The sequence below is a fragment of the Mastomys coucha genome, unplaced genomic scaffold (assembly GCF_008632895.1).
Source record: "Mastomys coucha isolate ucsf_1 unplaced genomic scaffold, UCSF_Mcou_1 pScaffold23, whole genome shotgun sequence".
NCBI lineage: Eukaryota > Metazoa > Chordata > Mammalia > Rodentia > Muridae > Mastomys > Mastomys coucha.
The window spans coordinates 102,173,795-102,193,750 of NW_022196906.1; the positions used below are offsets into that span (position 1 = coordinate 102,173,795).

Genomic DNA, 19,956 nt, shown 5'->3' on the forward strand with positions numbered 1-19,956 from the left:
AAAAAAAAAAAAAAAAAAAAAAAAAAAAAAAAAAAAAAAAAAAAAAAGAACCAGGTCAAGTGACAACTGTGCTCTGACGAGTGCTCCCTGAGAGTCCCACATCAGGCTTAGCAACAAGTCGCCCCTTTGATAGCTGGGTTCCCTTACCATCACCATTCCTCCAGTCACCATAGAGAGAAGGAACAGAGACAGAATTGACCTAACCCTCTTGCCCTCCATTTTGCTTTGACCTCTGGACTGGACAACGCAAGAGAAGCAACCTCCTTCTAGGGCATATCTGGCTTGCTACTATCCCTGGAAGGCACCAAGCTCTGCCCCTTTGCAGAAGTGGCTTCTGTTTGCATAGTTATGGCTCATCCTGGTGTAGCCCCATAAGGTCCCTTTTCTCTACCAAAACAAATGATTGGAGATACTGACCCCAAACTAGCCACAGATTTTGTAGTTCTTCTTGGGTACTGTATCTTCCCCCGACCTGTCTGTGCCAAAGTTCTGAGAAGTTAGCAGGCATCAAGTGAGGCCTTGAGTATTGACGAGTGGATTGTACTTATCTTGAAGGAGGCCAGACCCTCTATATAGGCTGGGAGACAGAGAACAGCAAAGGATCTTGCAGTCATACAGCAAAGCCAGTCACCAGCAATCACATGAAGCCCTCCAAACACCCTTGCCTACCTATCCCAAACTCTGAGACAGGTCCAGATGCCTCCACTCCCTCATCCATGAAACCAAAGCCTTCCTGATGCCTCCTATGCTAGACTAGGAAACATCTGACAAGTGAGTCCTTTATTAAGAGCTGTGGAGCCAGGCATGGCAGCACATGCCGCCTTGGATCCCAGCAGTCGAGGGGCTATGAAGGGATACACTGCCTCAAAAAAGAACAAGTTTTGGGAAGTATATGGACTGTTCATCTGAGGTCTCAGATTCCTAGCGCTAATTTTGACCTGTGTCCTCAAATTAAATACTGCTGAGTGTGTGTGGGGGGGTGGGTCTGTGACCATCCTCTGTCGCCTACAGGACGTAGGTAAGGACCGAGTTTGCAGTCTCCTTGGCCAACAGGTAGGGATTCTGAGCACTATAGAGACTGAAAAGTGGGACTTTGTGCCGTGTGGTGCTTTGCTGGGGCCAGATCTTGGCACTGCATTGTGTATCCATAGCTGAGCAAGTAGATTCAGGTCCACACCGAAGTACTATGACTTACAGACTGGACATCTAGAACCCCAGGCTACTGTGTATTACTTGCGCCTACATGTATATCCCAGCTTTTCATGCAATATGCCAGGGTTAAGCCCATTCTCAGAACGAGAGGAGAGTCTACCGTTCTTTCAGGAAGTACTTCTTGGTGAAACAAGGGGACTTTCCTGAGATAATCCCTGTGGGGCACACTCCCTTTTGACCTTCTGATCAGGTGGCAGAGAAAGACTAAGGTCCTGGGGTATAGAATAGCAGAGACCTTGCCAAGAGTCACCTTGATGCCCTACATTATACTCCCATTTTTAGAAAAACGGACCTTAGACCAATCCTGACTGGGCTCCTGTGACTTTTGCCATCTGTGTGCCCTGGCTCCCATACTGGACCAGATAGGTTTGGACTTGTCACCTCCTAGGCCACCACCTCCAGGCAGCCCTCCCTGGTACTCAACCTGCTCCGCCCCCAGACGTGGGGGTGGGGGAAGTGCTAGGGGTCAAGGGTCACGAGGCGGGCCAGTTCCCGGAAGCGGAAGCACAGTGCACTTCCGGCGCGCAGCAGGCGGCCATGTTGGAGCGGCGGAGGCGGCGCAGAGGTGCGTCCTGGGTCCCCGCGGCGGCGCCGGTAGGTTGGAGCCGCGGGCCTAGCGGTGCTGCGGAGTGGCGGCCCATGAGGCCACAGGGCGGCAGGGCAAAGGGACCGGGTGGCCGGATCCTCATTTTCCCAGGGCTTGGCCGAGACACCCCACCCCCACCCAGGACCCCACCCTGGAGCTGTGAGGATCCTGTCGGGCTACCGCTGTCCACCTTACACATTTCGCCGCCGCCGTGACCCCGACTCCCCCGTTGTCGGTTCAGGCCCCGGGGACGCGGTCTTCCCGCCTGAGGGCCCCCGATCTGTCCCCGATCCCAGACTGCCTGATTAGTACCCCCGCCCCCCAATCCTTGTGTCAACTTCCTGTGCTGGCCTCAAAGGAATGTGTGAAGGCCAGTCGGCCTGGCTGCAGCCTCTGTTTACAAAGCTTCTTGCGAGCCGAGAAGCACCCTCCCGTGGGCTCAGAAGGACCTAGGCGAAGAGCTCCTTGGTCCCCGCCCCCCAGTATAAGCGCCGGAGGTTTGGGGTGGGAGGTAGGTCGTCCCCTCTGTCCTACAGTTCACAGCGTACCCCTTCAAAAAAATAAATAAATAAATTAAAGAACCAAAGTCACGTGCAAGGATTGTATTTGAAGAGCATCCTCTGGGGAGGGGAATTGGCTCAGACACCTGAGGATCCAAGAGTGTTTCCAAACAGAGAGCCCCAGGGCACTTTTCTCTGGGGATTCGGAAGACGACTGTCTATCTGCTCCATTAGAGCCGTGCAAAGCGGCAGCGCAGACGGGCTTCTAGACCCCGGGGACCTGTCTCATCCCAGCTGATCTTTTAATGCTCCGGTGCAGCTGGGGAGTGTGCCTCTTGCCTCAAGAAGCCCTCAGATGCAGCGTAAGGGTGCTGGATGTAACTCCCAATTGATGGTCATCGCTCCTTTAAAGAAAGCGTAGGGGTATTTGAGTGGTCCCAGACAGCTGCATCTGCGCTAGTGTGAGCTCTGTTGCCTTTAGAGGGTCTGGTTAGGACAGTTCAGACCTTTAATGGCTGCTTGACCTTTCAAGTTGGCACCTTCAACCTGTCCTTTGTCTTCAGACCTTGAACCCTTTGGTCTAGTTGCCTGGGCTCTTGCTTGCCTTAGAGATGTTTTTTTTTTTTTTTGGAGGGTCTGTGCCTTATATTGGGTTTGAACTCTAAGACTAGAGCTAGGACTCAGGTCATTGAGTATCCTGTCTATAGACTCTGGTATGGAGATCCACCACTCCCTGCACTGGAACGTGGACTGCTGGATGAACAGAGGTGGGGTGGACATCAGGTGTAAGTCTGGGTCTTTGGGCCTATGTTCAAAGACCTTAGGCTGTTTTCCTCAGCGACAGCCTGGCCTTCAGCCATATGTTCCTTTCTCTATTGTACTTGATAGCCTCTGCAGGAGCTGTTACCCTTTTTGCTCCATTTGTACCTGCTCCTTTCTTTCTTTCTTTCTTTTTTTTTTTAAATATATTTTATGTGTTTGAGTACACTGTAGCTGTACAGATGGCCGGGAGCTATCATGTGTGTGGCTGCTGGGAATTGAACTCAGGACCTCTGGTGGCCCCTGCTCTCTCCTACTCGCTCCAGTGTAATTCACTGTATCTGTCTTCTGACGCACCAGAAGAGGGCGTCAGATCTCATTAAGGGTGGTTGTGAGCCACCACGTGGTTGCTGGGTATTTAACTCAGGACCTTGGGAAGAGCAGTCATTGCTCTTACCCGCTGAGCCATCTCACCAGCCCCCTGCTCCTTTTCTTGTTGCCATCAGCCTGATAGGTAGATATTGCTGCTCCCAGGAGGCCTTCCCTAGCCTACTAGAAGCTGGCTTGGATAACACCAGACACTCCTAAAATCTTTTCAAGGTAGCTCTGTCTTCACTTCCGGACTGGGCTCTTTGAGGATTGAGGGATTTGCCTATATTCCTGGGACTGAGTCTAGATATTAGAAAATCGAGAAGGAAAAAAAAAAAAAAAAAACAGAAACAAAATGGGCGTGGTGGTGCACAGTGCTCGGGAGGCTGGGTAGCAGATCATGTGCATCAACCCAGTCAAGACCAGGAGCACAGCAAGCTCCTGGTCACAGGATAGAGGAAAGTGCAGAATTTAGGTGAGCTCTTGACATGTATTTGTAATCCTAGCAGTTGTGAGGATGCAGTGGGAGGAGTCTGAATTTGAGGCCGGTTTGGACTGCGTGCCAAGCTCCAGAACAGCCAGAACTATGTAGTGAGACCCTGTGTCCCAAACAACCAAATATGGATGGTAGCACTTGAGACAGAGGGGTTGGGGTCCAAGGCTGGCCTCAGCTGTGTAAGGAGTTGGAGACCAGACTAGCCTATGAGGGACTTTGACTTAAAGCGAGAAAAATGCCATTGCATTAAAACAAGCTAGATTTAAATCTCCGCAGAAGCCTGGTGGTAGGGTGGATACTCTGAGGTGCTTCTAGGCATGTATCCCAAAGAAATGTCCCAACATGGTAGAGGAGGTTGGGAGACCCTGGAGAGATTTATTCTGGCCAGGCCCTCCTGTTGCAGAGAGAGGGAGCCTGGCTCGAGCTGCCGGAGTTTTTTTTTTTTTTTTAGCTTTGTATCCTGGTACTGTTCTCATCGACTCTTTTCTTCTTGCTTTGGAGGTGCCAAGTGCTGGTTTGTGGATACCCAGGCAGACCTGCAGTACCCAATGCCATGAGCATGGTAGTGCAGCCTGTGGAGGAGAAAGCTGTGCACTCATGGTCACGTATCTCCACAGCAGGGAAGAAAGCCCTGGAAGAGGCCCTCCTTGTGTTTAATCCCATGAGCCAGGATCTCAGTGCCACAGAGGCCCAGCTTGTGGCCTTCCTTCAGGGTCTGCGAGATGATGGCTTCCAACCAACCATTCTTCGAAGTGGGGATGTCTATGGTTATAGTTCATGCACAGCCAGCCCCCCCAGCCAGACAAAGCTACAAGCTCGTACCATCAACCCACCTGCCACATCACTTCCTGCCAGGGCTCCCAAAACTGCTGTGTCAGTCCCTGCAGGCCAGGCCACCTTGCTCCCTGTGCCACTGTCTGGCAGGCTGGCTAAAGGGTCCACACCAGCCCTTGCCAAGCACGCTACCACTAACCTGCTGTTGAGCTCCCTGAAGCAGTCAAATGCCAGCAACACCAGTGGTACAACAGTAGGCTTCCCTGCCCACCTCTATCCAGGCGTCTACCCTGCCATGCGGCTCTCTGTGGTCCTTGAAGCACTGGTCCCACTCAAGACTCCCTGCTTGGATGTTAAGCACAGGGCACAGTCATTGCAGCTGTCACTTGCAAAATCGCCCCTGAAACTGAGGAAAGGTTCAGGGAAGCCACAGTCCAAAGCACCTCGAAGAATCACAGGCAAGGGCCTCAAACATCTGACTAGCAAAGGTCCTGGGGCTGGTCTCCAACGAGGTGCTGGAACCCAGAGCAGTGGCACCCAAATGAAAGGGTGCTCTGCCTTGGGCACCAAAACTGTCCAGGCCAAGGCATCTCGAACCTTGACCAAAGCTGCTCACGCTCATGCCAGTGTGGCTCGAACCCAGACCAAGACAGCAAGGGTCAGGGCCAAAGCAAAACAGGCCAAGCCCGGGGCATCCAGAGCCAAAGCCAAGGCCGCTGTGGTGAGGGACAAGACTAAAGACAAGGTAGTCCAGGCGAAGGCCAAAGCAGCTCGGACCAAGCACAAGGAAAGGCCAGAGGAATCGTTTCAGACCAGAACTGGAAGGGCAAGTCCGAAAAATGGCTCTGAGACTGTGGGGCAGAAGAGGAAGAAGGCTGCGGAGACCAAGGGTCTTCCTCCTAAGAAGAGAGCACGGCATGTGCCCCGATCTCCTAAGGTGTGGCTGGGGCCTGGGACAGCAAAACCTCGAAAGTCCCAGACCATAAAGGTAGACAGGAAGTGCTCAGACGACGAGGTCCGACAGTGTGCCCAACAGATCCTCCGTGTGAATCTCTCTCCCGTAGTATGGCTCCAGCCGTTGCTACCATTTTGATTCTATACTCAACGTCCTGAGACCTTGCAACGATACTTGGGAAAGCAGTTGAGCTGTCTGTGGCCAGCAGCAGTGTGCAGTGCTCACGGACTCTGGGCACCTCCGGGACCCCTGTGGTCACCAACATCCTTTCAGAAACTGAGGGTTTGGGCGGGGTGGGTTGTGGGAGGGGTGTTCTCATGGCTCAGCGCACTGTGACTTGTTCTTGTATGTCCTCATTCATCTATCTGTTTTGTTACATACCTTTCCACCTGCGCTCTCCCTGCTCACCCTCCATGGTCTTATTTATTGATTGTTTTTTTGGTGTGTGGGAGCTTGTGGCAAGAGACTATCAGAAGTCTAGGAGCAGGCTTGGAGAGAGTGCCCTGGTAGCTTGAGGCAGATCATTTAAATAACAGGGTGACATTAAAGGAGTGATGCTCTCGGGCTTCTGGAGAGATGTGGGGAAATTCAGGTGCTGGTTTCTGTGAATGTGTTGGGAGAGATCCTGAGGGGAGGGGCAGAGCCACTACCTCTCCTTGAGTGTCCCAGTTTTGAACCAGTTGGGTCCCATTCAAAACTGTTTGCAGCTCAGTGGGAAACCCAGCACCAAGCAGGTTTTTAGGCCAGGGGGAGAAGTCTTTGTGGTGTTGCTCTCTGGAGGCCAAGCTTTAAGGTTTAGCCTGGGCTTTTCTTGGGGGAGGAAACATGCTTAAGAGGCTTGAAGTGCTGCTTTTCTGCATAAAGTGACTAGCCTCAATTTTCCTAATTTGTGACAAGAGGCTAAGCTTTGAATCTGGATCACAAAAACCTTCCTTACTGTCCAGAGAGTTTTCTTTGTGGTAACTGGTGATAGAACCAGGGACTGGCTGGCTTCCACAAGCTCCATCTTATTCTGGGGTCCAACCTCACCATGTCCCCTAACATGACCTGTGCACATTGGACATTGTCGGTAGCTTCTGCTTTGAAGAAGCTGGGCCCTCAGTGGAAGCAGCTGCTCAGGCTGCTTAGGTAGAGAAGGTGGGATCCTTGTGCTTGGGAATTTGAATATGAGCTTGAGGTCAGTATCAGCTACATAGTGAGACCCTCTCTGCCTGTCTCCTGTTTTGTTTTTTTGAGACAGGCTTTCTCTGTGTAGCCCTGACTGTCCTGGAACTTAACTTTGTAGTCCAGGCTGGTCTCAGACTCAGAGATCTGCACGCCTCTGGCCAATCATTGGGTTTAGAGGCTTGCGCCACCAGAACAAGCCAGGGTTTACTGGTTAAGAGGATATAGCTGCTTTCCCAGGAGACCCTTTTGTGACTCCCACAAAAGGCAGCTCACAGACGCCTGTATCTGTCTCCAGGGGTCCCACACCCGTGATCACAGGCAGACAGACACATACAAATAAATCTTTAAAAAACGACTAATGGCACAACTGGATTAAGTATCAGTTCTTTGAGAAAAGGTGGTGTTGAGAATCTTGAACTTCAGTGATGTTGATAAGCAAAAGAATCGTGTGAAATACCTTAAATAAAAACTTAGCCAGGCGTTGGTAGCACACGCCTTTAATCCCAGCACTTGGGAGGCAGAGGCAGGCGGATTTCTGAGTTCGAGGCCAGCCTGGTCTACAGAGTGAGTTCCAGGACAGCCAGGACTACACAGAGAAACCCTGTCTCGGAAAAAAAAAAAAAACAAAACTTATTGGCCAGGCTGGAGAGATGGCTCAGAGCTAAGAGCACTGGTTACTCTAACAGGATGTCGGTTCAATTCCCAGGCCTACATGTTAGCTTATAACTGCCTAAAACTCTAATCCTAGAGGACCTGACACCTTGTCTGGCTTCACTGGGCACTAGGCAGATCTGTGGTTACATGCATGCAGGGAAGGCACTTCTGTCGCTTGACTTTGGCTTGTTTGTGGGTTCCTTTTACCTTTCTTTCTTTCTTTCTTTCTTTCTTTTTTTGGTTTTTTTGAGACAGGGTTTCTCTGTGTAGCCCTGGCTGTCCTGGAACTCACTCTGTAGACCAGGCTGGCCTCAAACTCAGAAATCCGCCTGCCTCTGCCTCCCAAGTGCTGGGATTAAAGGCGTGCGCCACCACCGCCCGGCGGGTTCCTTTTTCCCACTCTTTTGACACCTTAACACTAGATAGGAAAGAAAAGGATAAAAGGAAAAGGGGGCAGAGTTACTATATTACTTCCTGCTGACTAAGGGCATTGATTTCCTTGGGGCAAGTTTGATCTTTGCCATCAGGATATCTAATTTTTTTTAAGACTTATTTTTATTTATTTCATGTATATGAGTACACTGTCTGAAGAAGACACACCAGAAGAGGGCATTAGATCCCATTACAGATGGTTGGGAGCCACCATGTGGTTGCTAGGAATTAAACTCAGGACCTCTGGAAGAGCAGTTGGTGTCTTTAACTGCTGAGCCCTTCTCCGGCCCACCTGATTTCTTCTTTGCGCACGACTACTTAACAAACTTGGGCCAACAACCTACCTTTGGGGCCTAGCATTTATAGATCCTGGGAAAAGTCCCCAGAGTTCTAAAACATAACACCACTGCAGAAACTACCTGCCGCTGGCAAATTCATGCCCCTGCTAGAGCATGAGGCAAATCATAGTCAGCTGCTGTGGACGATCTGAAGCAGTCCCACATCCCATACCCGGGATTAAAATGAAAGCATATTCTTATATTTCTGTGGGTTTTTTTAATTTATTTTATGTGTATGAGTACACTGTTGCTGTCTTCTGACAGACCAGTAGAGGGCATTGGATTCCCATTACAGATGGTTGTGAGCCACCATGTGGTTGTGGGAATTGAACTCAGGACTTCTGGAAAAGCAGTCAGTGTTCTTAATCACTGAGCCATTTGTCCAGCCTCCTCTGTGGGGTTTGTTTGTTTGTTTTTTTAAGCCAAAATATTCACAACACCTATACACCTATAAATGAGTAAGAAGGTGCATTGGTACATTTACTGGCTTTACAAGAAGAAGAATACTAATAGACTGGGCTGGGAGATGGCTTAGGAGGTAAATTTCTTTCTGTGCAAGCATGAAGAGTTAAGTTCAGGTCTCCAGAACTCAAGGAACTGCCAGGTACATATGTGTAGCCGCAGCACTGGCTCAGCCAGATGGAAACAGGACCTAGGACTCACTGAACAGCCATTCTAGCCAAAATGACAAATCTACCTTCAGTGAAAATTGTGTCTGGAAAACTAAGATGGAGGCTGGAGAGAAGGCTCAGTACTTAAGAAGATGTGCTGCCCTCACACACAAATATAGGACCAGAATTTGGTTCCCAGTGCTCAAATTAGGTGTCTCACAGCCACCTGTAACCGAGCTCCAGGGCTTCTGATTCCCTCTTCTGTTCTCCATGGCCACCTACATTAAAAAAATTTTAACCTCGAGCAGAGCAGTGGTGGTACACACCATAATCCCAGCACTTGGGAGGCAGAGTTCGAGGTCAGCCTGGTCTACAGAGTGAGTTCCAGGACAGTCAGGGCTACACAGAGAAACCCTGTCTCGAAGAAAAAAAAAAGAGTACTGGGGACATAGTGTGAGGTATCTAGCAAGCATGAGGCTATAAATTTAACCTCTAGTAACTACAACAACAACAAAATTTTTTTTAACCTTGGGCTGGAGAGATGGTTCAGCAGTTAAGAGCACTGACTTCCAAAGGTCCTGAGCTCAAAGAACAGCAACCACATGGTAGCTCACCCTCTTCTGGTATGTCTGAAGACAGCTACAGTGTACTTACATTTAATAATTAAATCTTTGAGCCAGAGCAAGCAGAGGTCCTGAGTTCAATTCACATGGTGGCTCACAACCATCTGTACAGCTACAGTGTACTCATATACATAAAATAAATCTTTAAAAAAATTTAACCTAGCTGGGCGTGGTGGCACACGCCTTTAATCCCAGCACTAGGGAGGCAGAGGCAGGTGGATTTCTGAGCTCGAGGCCAGCCTGGTCTACAGAGTGAGCTCCAGGACAGCCAGGGCTACGTAGAGAAACCCTGTCTCGAAAAACCAAAAAAAAAAAAAAATTTAACCTCATCTCTCTTGCTGGATATGGTGGCATACACCTTTAATCCGAGCATTCAGGAGACAAGAGACTGGTAGGTTTTTGTCAGTTCAAGGCCAACCTGGTCTACTTGGTGAGTTCCAAGATAGCCAGGACTATGTAAAGACTGTTGAATGTGTATACATACACATATATATGCCTCCATATCTCTCTTTGAGACAGGGTCTCAGTATGTAGCTCTGAAGGACCTGGTGCTTGCTATATAGACCAGGCTAACCTTGAATTCCTAGAGATTATTTGCCTCAACCTCCCAATTGCTGGGATTAAAGGCACACACCACCATGTCCAAAATAAATAACTTTGTTTTTGTTTGAGACAGGGTTTCTCTGTGTAGCCCTGGCTGTCCTGGAATTCAGCCTGAGTTCAGGCTGGCCTTGAACTCAGAAATCCGCTTGCCTCTGCCTCCCAAGTGCTGGGATTAAAGGTGTGTGCCAATAAATAACTTTTAAAAAACATAATATTGGGAACTAGAGAGATGACTCTGTTGTTAAGAGCAATTAATTTGTTGTTGCAAAGGACCAGGGTTAGGTTCTCAGCATCCACAGGGTAGCTCACAACCACTTATAACTCCAATTCCAAAAGATCAGATGCCTCCCTCTGGCCTCCAAGTGCAGTGCGTATGGCATACACGATGCATGCAAGCAAAATATCCATAAGATGGGTAAGCAATTGGAGACATCCTACTATCAGCTCCCAGCCTTCATATATGCACCTCCATGGACAAGATTGCCTGTGTGTCATGTACACATATCCCGGCACAAATACACAAGACCAAGTCAAAAAGGAGGAGGGAGAAGTGAGGCAAGCATGTAATCCCAGGACTGGGTAGGCTCAAGCAAGAGAATCTCAAGTTAGAGACCAGCTTAGGCTACACAACACAGTCTTAGAAAAGAAAAACAGTAAATGAAAGGGTGTGGGGGATAGTATCCTTGGGACGGAGTGGTCATGATATGCTCCTCTTACCTCGTGCCATTCCCCACATCAAGTGGGCAATGGTTCTGCCCTGCTTTCAACCGGAAACAATTCGCCCTCAAGACATTGAGGGTTGCCAGATGTGGTGACGTACACCTTTAATCCCAGCACTTGGGAGGCAGGGGCAGGTGGATTTCTGAGTTCGAGGCCAGCCTGGTCTACAGAGTGAGTTCCCCAACAGCCAGGGATACACAGAGAAACCCTGTCTCAAATAAATAAATAAATAAATCTTAAAAAAAAAAAAAAGATGAGAGTTGGTGTTGTCCGGGATAAACTTGGCACCTGCGGAAAGCTAGGAGATGACAATTCAGAAGATATTAGGATGCAGATATGGGGTGTGAAGTAGCTTGGAGGCCAAGAGGAGGACAGGAGCAGGTGACGGTGAGGGAGGCTGCGATGAGGATCCCACCATCCTCTGCCCTCCTGTCTTTGATAAAGGTGGCACCTGAGCTGAAGTCTTAGGTGCTGGGGCCACAGAACACCTGCAGGAGTTCAGAGCAGGCTGCATGGGAACATCGAAGAAAGGCTTACCAACACTGGGACTGAGACCTGATCCTAGAGGCCACCCATACAGTTCCATGACCACTAAATGTGTCTTGAGTGGGCAGTGCCTCAACTGTCCCCTGAATTAATCCATGGTTAGTTCAAGACCTGTAGGTTCGAGGATGAGGACCAATCTTCTCCTTTACCTGAGTGATTTAATTGCCCTGTAACTCCACACAGGGTGGCAATGTGTTGTGTAGCAATTTTCTCTAAGATAAAATCCATTACGGAGGGCAGCTCCTAAGACACTGGTGGTTCTGAACTTTACAATCTGAAGGGAGGAGGAAACAGTCCATTATTCAGGGAGGTGCCTTAAGACACGGGATGTTCTAAGAGGTAGTGAGACACTCCATCCTTGAGGGAGGCTCCTTAAGATTCAAGATAGGGAGGTAAAAAATTCCATTCTGCCGGGAAACTCCTTCAACTCAGGAATTCAGGAAGTCCTTGAAGCTGATGGAATTCACTAGGTCCCTCCCTCCCTATGCATATATAAGTCGTAAAGACTGGCTGCCTAGAGACATTCAGACAAGCTGACCAGCTAGGCTCAGACTAGCTAGGCTGTCTGAAGCAAACGGGCCTGCCAAGCCAACCAGAGGAAGCTGAGCCAAGCTGTCCGGAAGAGGTTCAGGCCAAGTGCTTCTCTTCTTGTTGAGCGGCCTGCAGGTAGTAGGGTATGCTCCAGGTTTCCAGACCTCGTCTCTGTCACACATGCTGAGATGGGCTTTGGGGATGCAGCTGTCTTTGGGTCATTTCTGTTCCTGTAAGAAACCCCAGTAAAACTCATTGGTTCATCGTGTTGGACTTGGATGGTGTCTGTACTTTGTACTTTTCCCAGCTCATTTCCTGGAGTAGACTTTTGTTAATGTGTCCCCCGGAATAGTGTCACAAAGAAAGAACAATTAGCTTATTTAAAGGCAGCAGCAGAGAGACAATATGAGGATTCCTGTGAGAGATGTTACCTTGAGAGGACTCTCTCCAAGGGGCAGGCTGGGTGAGGGTTGGCAGGAGATGAGACACACATTCTTCTGTATATCTCTCATCTTATTTGTAGTACCATAGGAGCCAGGGACTTTCCAGTCTATAGCTTAGACGTGGGTCCGCAGAAAGACATAGTCCACATCTGATCCAGCCTTACCAACTTCTAAAGGCTGGACAGGATATGATGCTCAGCATTGTTCTAGAAGTTGCAGATGGCCAAAGAAGTTCTATGGATCTGTAGAAGGGCAAACGTACCCTGTTAATCATGTTGGAGAAGAGCTGGTTCAGGCAGAAACTGGGGGCCAGGCACTATGACAAAAGGCAAAGTGGCTGGAGTCATCAGAACCACCGAGAGAGAGATGTGGCTGGGTTTTAGTGGTGCAGACGTGGGATAGGATTAAATCAGAAGGAATGCTGAGGCTAGAATAAAGGCTAAAGGTCAGGATCAGATTCAAACTTCTGTGAAGATGTGAGAGGCAGTAAAGTTCAGGACAGGGTCAAATGTTGACTTGAGTCAGGGTTCATTGAAGATTAGAGCTGGGGTCAGTGTTGTGATAGAGATTTGGGCCAGGGTCAGAAGCTACATCCCTGGCTGCGACTGCTCCAGAGTTGGAGCACTGCCTGGCACAGAATGTCCAGATCCTGGCACAAAGCAGCGGAACTTTAAGAGCATATATCCTACAGTCATGCTAGAAACTGGTGGCCGTCTACAGATGCTACCAAAAAAAAAAAAAAAAAAAAGGAACCCGGCCCAGCTGGAGAAATCAAGCTGTTAAGTGCACAGGCTGCTCCTCCGGAGCACTTGGGTTTGATTGCCAGCACCCACATGGCAATCCACAGCCACCTATAACTCCAGTTCCAAGGGATCTGATGCCCTTTTCTGGTCTCTTTGTACAGACAAAACATCCATACACTTAAAAAGAAGAAGAAAAGACCCTGAAACCCCCTGGGTGACACCATAGTGACTAAGGAATCTCATCTTGATCTTGAGAGACCAGAGACCCTACTGAGTACCCTCCGCTCTAAATGTGACTCTATGATGTCCCTTATTGGCCGTCTAACCTTGACACTAGAGCTATCATGTAACTCCCTGTAATGCCCTTAACCCCATCCTGCCCCTTTATCTCCTAGTGATCTAAAATTCTGATCTATCACCTCTAGCATCCCAGAGCTTCCCTAGATTGCCCACAGGACTCCTCTAGGTGACAGAAGACTCTACTCTACTGACAGGGAAAATCCAGCAGATTGACTGCCCCGCCCCCATCCTCCTTTGTGAGGCGGAAAGTTTCCTCTGAAGGACTTTCGGCTTTCCCACAGGCGCCCGCAGCTTCCAGTAATCTTTGCTTGATCTCCAGCAGCCTGTTCATAGCGATGGCACTCAAAGCAAGCTTTACGGACCTGAACCCACCCTCTTCCCGCCTGAAGTCCCTAGGGTCTGGGTGGGGCGCGCGCCTAGTGGGTGCGCGCATTCCAACTCTCTGCTCCCGGGCTGCCAGGCGACTGGAAAGTCCGGAATGGATAAATGGTCGCAAGATTCGGATTCCCTTGCTGCTGCTGGTCCAGAGTCTGTCACCCACAACCCATTCTCTGGGTAACTGAGTAGCCACAGCCCCGTTTTAATCAGGAAACAGGCAACCTTTCTCGAAACCCATTTGCTGGAGTGAATACAGATGGTCGAGTTCCTCAGAGTTGTGTGTCAGGCGGTAGTGCGTGACCTTCCCAGTATCCCCTAGAACTCAGTCCTATTCTGTCCTTTGGGGCATCCTAAACCTGCCCACAGGTCCAATAGGATTCCAGCTTGCACCTTTCCCATCTCCCTGCTGATGCTGTAACCCTGGGAGCCCCGTGGTTGATTTGACAGTGGTTTCCATAGTGACATCAAGGACAAAGGCCATAAGCTCCTTCGATCTGTCTTCCAGATGGCAAAGATCACAAACCTCTTGATTTACCTCTGCCATCCCCCAACTCCACGAGCCCTCTTCCCATCACCTAAATGCCATGCTTGCCATCTACCCCTGGTCTTTGTTCTCATCTGGACTTATGGGATGCGATGAAGATGTGCGTTCCAGGATGTTCTGGCTTTGAGCAGCCTACTCCGATTTCTCTTTGGCTGCTCCCTTTAATCATCAGTTCCTCAAACTAGCCTGCTCCTTTACTAAATACACCTCTGCTAAATAAACTTCAGCTTAAAAAAATGTGGAGGAAGTAACCAAGGTCTGGTTCTTGGGGTGGGGGTTGTCTGCGGGAGCAGGGGTATAGTAGGGGGTGGGAGTTCTAGCCTCAGTTATAATCCTATTTTAGATCCACTCCATGTTTTGCCTCTTTCCCTTGCTTTCCAACTTTACTCAAAGTCGTCAGAGTTTCTCAGATTGTGGAGGAGTGACTGCTGGTCGGACCCTGGGACTGACTGAGGGCCTGGAGGGAAACCAGCCCAGTACCCACACGGTCAGGATCAGCATCAACCCCAAGGGAGCTGGTGGGCTTTCGTCTATGGACTCTTTATCTCTCCTCATCTCTATTTTTACTTCTCTTCAGGATGGAGTGGGCCTCAGGAGAACCAGGGAGGGGCAGGCAGGGACAGCCTGTGCCATGGGAACTTCGCTTGGGCCTACTTCTAAGTGGTGAGGGGGCCTGGTGAGGCCTAAGGTTGTGGGATGTGGGGGTAGGTACAGGGGTGGCAGGCTGTCCCAGGAGCCCAAGGGATGGGGCTACCCACTAGGAGTACTGCTGAGCTGGTTGACCTACTGTCCTCAGTGCTGGCTGCCACACTGGCCCAGGCCCCGTCCTTGGATGTACCTGGCTGTTCTCGAGGAGGTTGCTATCCAGCCACCGGTGACCTGTTGGTGGGCCGTGCGGACAGACTGACGGCCTCATCCACATGTGGCTTGCATAGCCCTCAACCCTACTGTATTGTCAGTCACCTACAGGTGCTGCTGGGGCCCGGATGAGAGGGCTGGGTCAGGGTGGGGTCGGCCCCGGCTAAGATACCTATCCTAAATGCCACCCAATCCAGGACGAAAAGAAGTGTTTCCTGTGTGACTCCCGACGTCCCTTCTCTGCTCGAGACAACCCAAATAGCCATCGGATCCAGAATGTAGTCACCAGCTTTGCACCACAACGCCGGACAGCCTGGTGGCAGTCGGAGAACGGTGAGCCCCTGAGTAGGTCATTGGAGTGATTAGGGCTTGTAACCAGTGACCTCAGAACCTTGACCCCCCCCATTCCTGCTGCAGGTATTCCAATGGTCACCATCCAATTGGACCTGGAAGCTGAGTTCCATTTCACCCACCTCATTATGACTTTCAAGGTGCCTGCATGCCAACAGACCTGCCCGATTTGCCCTGCTCTGCTCCTCAGTACCCCTAAACAGAGCCCTAGCTTCACAACGAAGCTTCCCTGAGTTCATGTGCTGTGTTCTGTGTGTGAAACATGGTTATTTCCTGCATAGCTTCCATAGCTTTTGCACATGTTCTCTTGTGCCTCATTCCTAGACTAGGTCAGGTACAGTCTCTCTGGTCCTTGTGGTGGTATCTTAACCTGTCTGTTAGAGGTGACTGTCTCCCCTGATCATTGTCTGGCCTTCAGAGTCTTCCCCATGTGTCTGAGAAGCTTGGCAGTGATCATGACTAAGCAGAGCTCCCAGTAACTGAAGTCCTGGTTCCTGCTAACCAGACGTGTCCTCCTTCCCCACCCAGACATTTCGGCCTGCTGCTATGCTGGTGGAACGCTCTGCGGATTTTGGCCGCACCTGGCACGTGTACCGATATTTTTCCTATGATTGCGCAGCTGACTTCCCAGGAATCCCACTGGCCCCGCCACGTCGCTGGGATGATGTAGTGTGTGAGTCCCGCTACTCAGAAATTGAGCCGTCTACGGAAGGCGAGGTAAGGGCTGGGACCTGGGCTGAGGATAGGCAAGGGATGAATGGGGTCTGTGATGGAGCTGAAGCAAGGTTCCTTATCTGTGGGCTTCTTGCCATGCTAGGTCATCTATCGTGTGCTGGACCCTGCTATCCCTATTCCAGACCCCTACAGCTCACGGATTCAGAGTGAGTGCTCTACTGCGGAGACTGGCACTGTTTCAGTGTCCGGATGGGGACTATTTGGGGCCTCAGTAACTATTTTAGGTGCTTCCTAGGGCAGATGCCAAGCCCAGTTTAGCTCTGGTAGCAATAGAAAAGAGGTCTCCCAAGGTGACCTTGGCAGCTGCAACCAGTGGTCGCATTGGTGGGTATGAGGCGACGAGGGGCTGCCTGCTTAGTTGGATGAGACCCTGTACCCCTTCTTAGACCTATTGAAGATCACCAACCTACGAGTGAACTTAACCCGGCTTCACACACTGGGAGACAACTTGCTTGACCCACGGCGGGAGATCCGGGAAAAATACTATTATGCTCTCTATGAGCTTGTCATCCGTGGCAACTGCTTCTGCTATGGACACGCCTCACAGTGTGCACCCGCACCAGGGGCACCTGCCCATGCTGAGGGCATGGTAAGGGACTTTGGATGACAGAAGCAGGCTTGCAGGGGAGGGACAGGCCTTTCTAGATGGTACCGTCAACCTTCCCGCGTACCTGCACAGGTACATGGGGCCTGTATCTGCAAGCACAATACTCGTGGACTCAACTGTGAGCAGTGTCAGGATTTCTATCAGGACCTTCCCTGGCACCCTGCTGAGGACGGCCATACTCATGCCTGTCGGAGTGAGTGAGACCCAGAACTCTAACCTGGCTGTGGCCTGGTTGAGCCAAAAGCTAGCTGGTCAAGCCCTAAATAACCTAGGCTTTTGTCTGAAGGGTATCCAGGCCTTGATGACCCTCAGCCCTCCTCTGTAATCTGCTGTGGCTACCAGTCCCAAAAGGTCTTGAAGCCCTGATGCCTTAAGCTGCCACCTACAAATTCTAGCCTATAATACCATAGGGTGATGGTACCCGCCCACCTCCCCGTGTCCCTTACCCTAGGGACCTGGTCTTTGACTTTCCCAATTGGTCTTTGACTTCTCTCCAGAGTGTGAGTGCAATGGACATACTCACAGCTGCCACTTTGACATGGCTGTGTACCTGGCATCTGGAAATGTAAGCGGAGGCGTATGTGATGGGTGTCAGCACAACACGGCTGGGCGTCACTGCGAGTTCTGCCGGCCCTTCTTCTACCGGGACCCAACCAAGGACATGCGGGACCCAGCTGTGTGCCGTCGTAAGGCTTGGATTGGGCATGAGGGAAGGAAAGCTGAGTCCAAGTCAGGAACTAGGAAGCTAGATTCCAGTTCCAGTTCCCAGGATTGGGATGGTCATGGCTTGGGGTAGAACCGGAATAGGAACAGGGAAGGCTCAGGATTGTCACTGTGATGGGGTGACTTTATATTCTCCCTTTTCTCAGCTTGTGACTGTGACCCTATGGGTTCTCAAGATGGTGGTCGCTGTGATTCCCATGATGACCCTGTGCTAGGACTGGTCTCAGGCCAGTGTCGCTGCAAAGAACACGTGGTTGGCACTCGCTGCCAGCAATGCCGTGATGGCTTCTTTGGACTTAGTGCCAGTGACCCTCGAGGGTGCCAGCGTAGGTGCCTCCTGCCCTAACTCCTGTGTCGACCTTTAACCCCTGGCCTCTTGTTCCTGATGCAGTCGAACCTGCTTTCACTCCCTAAAATGGGCTATCCTCACCCCAGGTTGCCAGTGTAATTCACGGGGCACAGTGCCTGGGGGTTCCCCTTGTGACTCCAATAGTGGAATCTGTTTCTGCAAGCGTCTGGTGACTGGACATGGCTGTGACCGCTGTCTGGTACGACTGAGGAATCTGGGGTGCTGGGGTCCTGGATTTGTTCTCAAAACACTTGTCTCCGGGCAAAGTCCAGTGGGTGGACACTGAGAACCTAGAGTCTAGTCCTGGAAGACAAGCGTCTGGCCTGGAAGGCCAAGGGTGTAGACTGGGGACTTGGCATTCTGTAGTCAGTGGGAGGTGTTGGGAGTGTGATTGGACCCCTTGGTGGGTGGCAAGGAGGTCTGTTCCTGGTTTCCCTAGCCTGGCCACTGGGGCCTGAGCCATGACCTGCTGGGCTGCCGTCCCTGTGACTGCGATGTGGGCGGTGCCTTGGATCCTCAGTGAGTACTGTTACAGGTGCTTGGGAGGTAGGTGGGAAGGCGAAGCATTGGTCCTTAAGTAACCACGGCATTCCTCAGGTGTGACGAGGCCACGGGTCAGTGCCGCTGCCGCCAACACATGATTGGGAGGCGCTGTGAACAAGTACAGCCTGGTTACTTCCGGCCTTTTCTAGACCATTTAACTTGGGAGGCTGAGGATGCCCAAGGGCAGGTGGGAGCACTCATAGGGTGTGGGTGGTGTGGTAGAGAGGTGGGGTTGTGGGTGGTGCCTTGGAGGCCCTAGTACTGTCCAGTCTTTGGGGAGGTCTTGGCAGAGGACATGGTGTTTGGGACTAGCTGTGGCAGAAGAGACAGTGGTTCACCTGACACCTCACCTCTGCTTTGACTGCATTGACTCAGGGGCTTGAGGTGGTAGAGCGTCTGGTGACCAACCGAGAGACTCCGTCCTGGACTGGCCCAGGCTTTGTGCGTCTGCGAGAAGGTCAGGAAGTGGAGTTCCTGGTGACCTCTTTGCCTAGGGCCATGGAATATGACCTGCTACTGCGCTGGGAGCCCCAGGTTAGACCCTGTGGTGGCTGACCTGTGCTGACCTTCTGGATGTGGAAGCACCCTCTCCACTGTCCTCTTTCACCAGGTCCCTGAGCAATGGGCAGAGCTGGAATTGATGGTGCAGCGTCCAGGGCCTGTGTCTGCTCACAGTCCGTGCGGGCATGTGCTGCCTAAGGACGACCGCATTCAGGGGATGCTTCACCCTAACACCAGGTGAGGTGGCGGTGGTTAGGATTGCCCACAGACTGCCTGAAATACGACATTGCGACATTGCGATTTCATCTGTTCCTTCATTTAAGTCCCTCCTCCTGGCTGCTGGCTGCCCGGCCCCTGGCTATGCTCATAGGAAAGACATAGATAACACATGGCCTGCTCCCCCAAGGTTTCAGAAGGCAAGATGTTAATTGGTCTGTTACCCCGGAACAGCCTTGTGATGGTGACAGTTGCAGTGGTATAAGAGATGTGACTGGACTAGTTAAGGTTTTGTTACATTTTAGAAGTGTTTGTTCCCTGTATCTTTTTCATTACCCTGTTGGCCACATGCTAAACCTTCCCCACCCTTTATATATATGTATATGTGTGTATATATACACACATATACATATATATATGTATGTGCGTGTGTGTGTGTACATACACATACATACATACATACAGGATTTCACATATCCCAGGCTGGCCTTGAACTCAGTATGTAGCTGAGATGCTGAGAATGGCCTTGAACTTCTGCTGTCTCTACCTTCCAAATGCTGAGATTATAGGAGTGTGCCAAAATGCCTGTTTTATACACACACACACACACACACACACACACACACACATTTGTTTGTTTGTTTGTTTGAGACAGGGTTTCTTTGTATATCTCTGGCTATCCTGAAACTTGCTCTGTAGAACAGACTGGCCTCAAATTTACAGAGATCTGCCTGCCTCGGCCTCTCTAGTGCTAGGATTAAAGGTGTGCACCATCACCACCCAGCCCCA

At 50.6% G+C, this 19,956-nt stretch overlaps 2 protein-coding genes across 2 annotated transcripts in view; both read left to right on the forward strand.

The window, feature by feature from the left end:
* Positions 1 to 1,710: 1,710 nt before the first annotated feature.
* Ccdc71 (coiled-coil domain containing 71) lies at positions 1,711 to 7,182 on the forward strand. The gene is made up of 2 exons (XM_031345045.1): positions 1,711 to 1,806; positions 4,424 to 7,182. The coding sequence occupies exon 2, from the start codon at positions 4,476 to 4,478 to the stop codon at positions 5,787 to 5,789; it is 1,314 nt and encodes a 437-aa protein (XP_031200905.1). The 5' UTR covers positions 1,711 to 1,806; positions 4,424 to 4,475; the 3' UTR covers positions 5,790 to 7,182.
* Positions 7,183 to 14,648: 7,466 nt separating this feature from the next.
* The window catches only part of Lamb2 (laminin subunit beta 2), a 13,187-nt gene continuing 7,879 nt past the window's right edge, over positions 14,649 to 19,956 (forward strand). The window contains exons 1-16 of the mRNA XM_031343351.1: positions 14,649 to 14,771; positions 14,862 to 14,947; positions 15,081 to 15,253; positions 15,340 to 15,475; positions 15,560 to 15,633; positions 16,022 to 16,210; positions 16,311 to 16,374; positions 16,615 to 16,817; positions 16,908 to 17,028; positions 17,333 to 17,521; positions 17,705 to 17,884; positions 17,994 to 18,106; positions 18,347 to 18,426; positions 18,505 to 18,637; positions 18,826 to 18,984; positions 19,061 to 19,188. Coding sequence (XP_031199211.1) covers positions 14,863 to 14,947; positions 15,081 to 15,253; positions 15,340 to 15,475; positions 15,560 to 15,633; positions 16,022 to 16,210; positions 16,311 to 16,374; positions 16,615 to 16,817; positions 16,908 to 17,028; positions 17,333 to 17,521; positions 17,705 to 17,884; positions 17,994 to 18,106; positions 18,347 to 18,426; positions 18,505 to 18,637; positions 18,826 to 18,984; positions 19,061 to 19,188 — 2,027 coding nt within the window. The 5' untranslated portion in view covers positions 14,649 to 14,771; position 14,862. The remainder of the gene's footprint in view (positions 14,772 to 14,861; positions 14,948 to 15,080; positions 15,254 to 15,339; positions 15,476 to 15,559; positions 15,634 to 16,021; positions 16,211 to 16,310; positions 16,375 to 16,614; positions 16,818 to 16,907; positions 17,029 to 17,332; positions 17,522 to 17,704; positions 17,885 to 17,993; positions 18,107 to 18,346; positions 18,427 to 18,504; positions 18,638 to 18,825; positions 18,985 to 19,060; positions 19,189 to 19,956) is intronic.

Excerpts from the sequence above, each read along its gene's own strand:
- Ccdc71 (XM_031345045.1), top strand. The coding sequence starts at position 4,476 with ATGAGCATGGTAGTGCAGCCTGTGGAGGAGAAAGCTGTGCACTCATGG.